Genomic DNA, 8036 nt, shown 5'->3' on the forward strand with positions numbered 1-8036 from the left:
TTGATACACGCACATTGGAAAAAAGTTGGAGGTCCTAAAAAAGATGAAATCAGAATTATTGTATGACCCAGCAATTGCACTACTGGGTATTTACCCCAAAGACAGAAATTAGTGAAAAGAAGGGCCACATGGGTACCCCAGTGTTCATAGCAGCAATGTCCACAATTGCCAAACTGTGGAAACAGTTGAAATGCCCTTCAACAGAGGAATGGATAAGGAAGATGCAGTTCATATCTACAACAGAATATTACTCCTCCATCACAAAGGATGAATACCCACTTTTGTATCAGCATGGATGGGACTGGAGGAAATTATACTGGGTGAAAAAACCATTATCATAGGTTTCCCTTATTTGTAGAAGATAAGGAATATCATGGAGGACATTAGAAGAAGGAGGGGAAGATGAAGTTGTGGGAATCAGAGGGTGAGATGAACCACGAGAGACTACGGATACTGAGAAATAAAGTGAGGGTTTTAGAGAGGAGGATGGTGGGGGTTGGGTTAGCCTGGGATGGGTATTAAGGAGGGCACATGCTGCATGGATCCCTGGGTGTTATATGCAAACAATGAGTCTTGGAACACTACATCAAAAACTAATGACGTGCTGTATGGTGACTAAAATAACATAACAATAAAAAATAAAAAAGAAGTGCCTGGCCCTCGGTCATAGAGTGTCTTTATCTTTGTTGTCACTGTCACCTCCTCAGTCCAGCACAGATGAGCCTTCTGCAGGTTTCTGACACAGGCAGGAAGTGGGTTCTCACATCGTGTCTCTTGCACAGTAATACACGGCCGTGTCCTCAGAGTTCAGGCTGTTGATCTGTAGATAGGCTGTGCTGACAGAGGTGTCCATGGAGAAAACAAATCGACCAGAGAAGCCCTGGGCATATGTTGGTTTGCCAGTGTTTGTGTTGATCCATCCCATGTACTGCAGGCTCTTTCCTGGTGCCTGTCGCACCCAGTTCATTGCATAGCTGGTGAAGGTGTACCCAGATGCCTTGCAGGAGACCTTCACGGATTCCCCGGGCTTCCTCACCTCAGCCTCAGACTGCACCAGCTGCACCTGGGAGTGGACACCTGTGGAGAGGGAAGAGGAGGCGATGAAGTCATGCTGACTGGCCCTGTTCCCCTCCTCTGCCAAAGGACTGGGGGAATCCCTTGCCTGTAGCCAACACCACCAGGAAGAGGATTCTCCAGCTCCAGTCCATGGTGAGGTGCTGTGCTCTCATGGTATCTACAAAGGATTGTGTGCAGCTGTTGGGTGATGTTCTCAGGACCCAAACATGTGTATATTTAAGAGAGTATACCTTGGCTCATTTGCATATTCACAAAGCAGAATATTTCATATCAGGAAATGGTTCTTTCAGAGAGAAGACACATCAGAGGCGAAACACATTCCTGGGATGCTAAGGTCCCACATCTGAGCATCTCTTTGCTCACATCTCCTTGCCACATCCCCAACTCTGTGTTACCAGGGCTCTTTCCACTGAGAATGAGCCCGAGTACAGAGCTGTGGAGGCTAATGGGTAAGGCAATTTCCTTAGGAGCAGAAATGAGTGCTGATCTGGAACCAGGGGACCAGGGATGGCAAACCTGATGTGTCAGTCCCTGTGGACCAGTGTCTGTGATGCCCTGTGCACCTACCTTCTCAGGTGGAGACGTTGGGTCTGGGTAGACAAACACCTGAACCTGAGGCAGGTCACCGGGATGATGTGTCTGATAGACTCAAATGCACATATTGTAATGAAATGCTAGTAAACCTAATATAACCACGTGTGTAAAAATCACACATTCCTACAGAGTCTCTTCTAATCGTAATGTGTTCAAATGTTAACATCAAGAAGTCATCTCCCTATTTAAGATACAAAGTCATGATCATCAAACTAAAAATGATTTAATGAATGAAAGATGTCTCATTTAATGGTAAATGACTAAACCATTTCCTTGGAAGCCATGAACAAGGTTCCATCATACCCTGTATCATTATTTTCATGGATAAAGAAGATATACATGGATATACAATGGATTGTACTTCTCCATAAAAAAATTTGCAAAGACATTGGTGGAACTAGAAACTGTTATGCGAGAGTGAAATAAGTCGACCAGGGAGGGAAAATTATCATACAATTTCACTCATATGCGGAACTTAAGAAACAAAACACGATCATGGGGGAAGGGAGGGAAAAATAAAATAAGACGAAATCAGAGAACAAGACAAACCATGAGAAACTCTTAAATCTAGGAAACAAACGAAAGTTTGCTAGAGGGGAGGGGCTGGTGTCTGGGGTAAGTGGGTGATGGACATTGAGCAGGATATGTGATGTAATGAGCACTGGGTCTTATATGCAACCGAAGAGTAACTGAACTTTACTCCAAAACTAATGATACACTATGTGTTAATTAAGTGAATTTAAATTAAAATGAAAAACCTTTTCATTTGGAGAAGCAAAGTAACAAGTACTAAATATGTAACAACAAACCAAATCCCTATTATTCATGTGTGACATGAGGAATCTGGTTTCTGGTCAGACCTGTCAAAGCCTGGACGTCTGTAGTTTGCCAATAAGCTGAACAACTGAAAGTTACCAGCTCTACTCAGACCCACCAGAGATGTTGTGATAGGATATCTTTGTCTGATCTGGTGGCTGTGACTAATACCACTGCTGGGTAGTGTATAAACTGTGGAAATGAAGTGGAAACTCCATCAGAGTTATGAAAGATGCAAGTTCAATGTCAAGTCATGCAGCACATCCAGGCCACCTTGTTCAGCCTGTGCTGGGAGGGAGTCAGTCCTATTGATCTACAAAATGTTGTGGAGAGTAGGTACAGGCTTCTCTTTAGAGGCTCATATTGTTCTCAGGGTCTTGACGAGGAGCTCCAGGGTGATGCTGAGATGGTCAACCCATAACCACCCCCTCATCAAGTATTTCCACATCCTTCCTGATTTCTCTGGAACAAGATCTCTCCTTCCTTCCAGTAGGAACAGCCTGAGGATTTTCCAAAATTTTCAGTTCTGCTTCATACTGATTAATGATTATGTCTTCATATCATTTGTTCATACCACACTTTATCATAAGAATTCCAGAGAAGGCTTCTGATGCTTTAAGCCTTTGCTCAGAAATTCCCTCAGCCTGTTACCAAGTTGCACCTCTCCCTAATTCTTCCTTTCAATCTCAATGCATGCATGCTCTCTACCAGTCTACAACATAGGTCACCTCCCCTCTGTTTCCCAAAGGCACATTCCTCATCTTGTCTATGACAACATCAGAGTGGCCCATAATATTTATGTCTTACCACATAAAGTCCTTAAGCATTTAGATACTCTCTAGGAGGATTGGGGCTTTCATTGTAGGTCTCTTCTTTCCTTCTGGCATCTCCCATGAATCTCCTTTTATGACCCCTTCCTGGCAATGTAGGCTGCTTCTGCACACATCACAGAAGCCTGCTAGCCCTTACCCATTATTCAGATCCAAACAGCTTCCATGATTTAGGTCCTTGTTAGAGCAGCTCCACACTTCTCAGGATGGTATAACAGAGAGCATAAACCAGGCAGCTTAGAAATAAATTTCTCACATTTGTGGAGCCTTCCAAGTGCGAGATCAAGGTATTGGCATATTCATTGTGTAGTGAGTGCCTCCATCGGGATCATTGGGCATGTCTTTAAACTGTGTCTTCATATGGTAAATGAAAGGTTTTGAGGATCCTGTAGGTTCATAACAGCTCTGATTCCATTCTTAACCAAATATTCTCCCAGAGCCCTTACTTCTTTGCCATCTCATTGGACATTACATTAGAACACTCGAATTTGCAGGGGACACATATATTCAGATCATATTTCAGGGAAAACTGTGACCCAAAAATTGAGTTTACAAATGGGCATATGCAAGGAATCACAACTTACTAAGGCAAAAGCCACCTGCAGATATATCCACAGGACCCACAGGAAAGTAGAGAAATATCTATAGGACCCACAAGAAAATAGGAAAATTGAAAGGCAGATGGTGAATTGACGAAGGTTTAGTGTGGAGATGTCTGAGTTGAAGCTCCTGTGGAATTGGTGACAACCTTAGGGTTTCCTACAAGTTTGTGTTTTCAGTCTAGAAGCCCCACCTCATTCCCCCAGGAATGAAAGGATGAACATTTGCTGTGCTTCCGAGGTGGGGAAAGATCCTCTTAAGAAACTTGCCAGATAATTCAAGAACTGGAGGAAGTTATATGCCAACATCCAGTTCATTCTAGATTTTGCGTGGGGTAAGAGAAGTACGCCCTCCTCTCCCCTCCCCTTAGGCATTCCTGTGTCAACTCAGTGAGGTGTAACCTGAGATTTCTTGTGAGGATGACATCAAGAGTCTCAGGTCAGGAATAGAAAGACCAACCATAAACTACAAACACCTGTCTATACCCACAATTTATCCCCCTATGATAGGGATCTTCTATAATAATAACAACAAGAAAAAGCAAAGAGACCTAGAAAATCAGAAGTTATTTTTGAATTCTATATGGAATCCAGCTCAAAATGAGTCAAAAGCAGGGACATGAGAGGAAAGGTCAATGTTGTCTCATCAGTGGTTGATTCATTATTGTTCTTCTGAATCATAATTTGGGCCAGAGTCCCAGGTTAGCCCCACTTTAGGGTTCTGTCATCATGGTAGACATTCGTTATTGAGCCTCATTCTACAACTGGCACCTGCTGGGGGTCAGGAAAGAGTGACAGGACTCCAGCCCCATGGGGCTCAGGGGCCAGGACAGGTTGAGGGAGAAGTTACAATGGGGCAGAGAGAGGACATGGTGACTCTCTGTGGGATAATTGAAGGATAGCAACAGATGGGCAAGGATCCACACTGTACCAGCCAGATCTGATGATTCATGTGGATTTCCTGTGCGGAAGCCCAGAAACATGTTTCAGATGCATCCCCCAAAGCTGCTCTCATAGACTCCAGAACAGGACCCAGCAGTACTGCGATGGGTTTTTGTCTCTGGTTGTCATCCTCCAGGTCATCCTGCCTGTTTCTCTGGGGGAAATCAGAGAGCGTATCCCATCAGGTGGGCTGCCTTTCCACCGAAGAGATGGAGCGGTGCCTCCAGAAGGACAGTTCCTGATCACCAGTGTCCACCCGCTTGGATAATGAGCCAGAGGATAAACTGTACCTAGGAGGACAAGGACCCAGTTTGGGTAGATGTCCTGTTTTTTTTTTTATTTTTTTAATTAAATTAATTTATTTATTTTCAGAAAAACAGTATTCATTATTTTTTCACCACACCCAGTGCTCTATGCAATCTGCGCCCTCTATAATACCCACCACCTGTTACCCCAACCTCCTACCCCCCCACCACTTCAAACCCCTCAGTTGTTTTTCAGAGTCCATAGTCTCTCATGATTCACCTCCACGTCCAATTTACCCCACTCCCTTCTCCTCTCTATCTCCCCAGGTCCTCCATGCTATTTTTTATGCTCCACAAATAAGTGAAACCATATGATAATTGACTCTCTCTGATTGATTTATTTCACTCAGCATAATCTCTTCCAGTCCTATCCATGTTGCTACAAAAGTTGGGTATTCATCCTTTCTGATGGAGGCATAACACTCCATAGTGTATATGGACCACATCTTCCTTATCCATTCGTCCGTTGAAGGGCATCTTGGTTCTTTCCACAGTTTGGCAACTGTGGCCATTGCTGCTATAAACATTGGGGTACAGATGGCCCTTCTTTTAATGACATCTGTATCTTTGGTGTAAATTTTTATAACCATGTGGAGACAGTGTGTGCCCGAAGGTCAGAGAACAGGAACAAAGCTCTCAGAAAGCCTGGGCTGTGCAGGTGATTCTCAGGGATGATGAGAATTCCTGTAGGTCCTTTTTGGAGAAAGAAACAGGATATGGATAAAGTTGATGAAGCAAATTTCCCTAGGGACTGGTGAGATCTCATCTGCATGTAGACAATGTTATCTCGTTCTGGTTGGCTACATGGACAATATGAGAAATTAGAGATCAAAGAAATAACCTTATATATCCCTGAGTGAATGTACAGAGGCTAGAGCGGAAACCCCCTGTCTCAGTAGAAGGCCCCTCTCCACCACCTGCCACTGCTCCTGGGTCTGATTTGTGTCTGTGGTTCTTGAGTGCACCGTGCTGAAGTGAGCACCCCCTGGTGTTCTGAGCACCTCGAGAGCACTGAACTATGTGATCCTTCTGTCCTAATCACTCCCTGGTGCCCTGAGAGCCCCTGTGCCCTGAGAGCCCCCTGGTGTTCTCACTGACTCCTGGTGACTTGAGCACCTGTTGGGGACCTGAGCTCCCTCTGGTGACCAGAGAGCCTCCTGAGGCCTTGAGAACCCCTGCAGTCCAGCTACTCCTGTGTCCCTGCAGAAAAGTTTCTGTCTTGGCTCACCCCAAAGTGTACACACTGGGTTCACACATTGCAGTGACACACAGTGGTGTCCTCAGCTCTCAGCTGTTCACCTGCAGAATCAGCATGTTCTTGCCATTGTCTCAGGAGATGGTGAATTGGCCCTTCACAGTGTCTTCATGGTATATGCAACTACCACCACTCGTAATGGCTGAGACCCACTGCAGCCCCTTCCCTAGAGCCTGGCAGACCCAACTCATGCCATAGTAACTGAAAGTGAACCCAGAGGCTACACAGGAGATTTTCAGGGACCCCCAGGCTTCCCCAGGTCTCTCCCAGCCTCCACCAGCTGCACCTCCCACTGGACACCTGCAGACACAAGACATCCTGGTCAGGAAACTGTCCTTCACTCACTGTTTTTCTTACTGATATCCACTTCCTTCATCAATGTCTCTTGTTCTCTGTAAATGACCTTTTAAAAGAGTAACAAGGAAAATCCAGTCAAGAATAAACTCCATCATGAGCTGTCTGTGTTCTGTCCTGAACACTGGAAAACCTGGGAATCCCGAGACTGGGGTTCCCATCTCAGCTGCAGGATTGGGGCTGGGCTGGTTTTATCAGCAGAAGGTGGACCCTATTTGCATGACCCTTGACTTTGTAGCCAGCATGGTATCCGTACTGACAGAGAGGACAGTACCCAGAGCATCTGTGACTGCCTTTGATTTGGTGAGACTGACAGGATTTGGGAAAAGATGAAGTTTCAGTATATGATTTTCAGAGTACCTGCTGGGTTTCCATTTACCAGTTTGATTTCATAGTCACACATATCGGGGTGTAGGTATTTGTTTCCCCTTAAAGTGACATGATCCTACACCCAGAATTGTGGAGGGTTTGTGAGGTGTCCAAGAATACTGGGGTGAGAGTGAGCCCTGGGATTTGGACCTGTGCTCCTCCCACAGGACCTACTACACACCCTGAGACCCTGCAGGACAGAGTGCACAGGTTCATGGAGAACATAGGATGCTGCCTGTAGTGAGGACAAGATGACCTTGTTCTAGAATTTATCTGAAATACAGAATCAGGGTGCATGCAGGTGTTCTTTCAAGTCTCTGAGGTTACACTGTCACTGGGTTCATCCCAAGTCATCTCTGGGATTATTTGTAATCGTTTTGATGAGTGTTCTTGACGCAGGATGGACTGCACACAGGCAGAGAGTGCGATATGAGAAACACAGGTGTCAGAATCAACAGTACCCAGAGCAAGAAAACCCATTTTCCACAAATTTTCCTGTATTTGCAATTCTTCCTTCCTCATTCCTTCTTCACTCTGTCCTTACACAGCTATTGATCTTCATGTTACCTCACACTAGCTTTGATTTTCTAGATTTTATAATTTTGTAATTGTGTGAAATGTACCTTTATTTCTAGGGCTTCTATTGGTGAACCAAATACCTGACAATACCCCCATATTTATTATGTTTTTTTAATGATGGCCAACTTTCCAAAGATGACATAGAGCACAGTATGTCCACTTTTAAGCCGACGATTGGGCTTGGAATTGTTCCCATGTTTCTGTATTTTATTTATTTATTTATCTATCTATTTATTTCAGCTACCATGGACATCATTAGTTTTGATGTAGTGTTTCTGTATTTCAATAAACTCACTGCTCAGATTGGAGCTGCAAG

The 8036-nt window shown here is 44.5% G+C and overlaps 1 gene segment (V, D, J or C); it reads right to left on the reverse strand.

Annotated features, from left to right (window-relative positions):
• Positions 1 to 760: 760 nt before the first annotated feature.
• LOC123392243 lies at positions 761 to 1262 on the reverse strand. The segment is given in 2 exon segments: positions 761 to 1077; positions 1163 to 1262. Coding segments are annotated over 2 exon segments (384 nt in total).
• Positions 1263 to 8036: the final 6774 nt, after the last annotated feature.

This window comes from Mustela putorius, unplaced genomic scaffold, assembly GCF_011764305.1.
Source record: "Mustela putorius furo isolate JIRA1106 unplaced genomic scaffold, ASM1176430v1.1 tig00000475_pilon_pilon_pilon, whole genome shotgun sequence".
Taxonomy (NCBI): domain Eukaryota; kingdom Metazoa; phylum Chordata; class Mammalia; order Carnivora; family Mustelidae; genus Mustela; species Mustela putorius.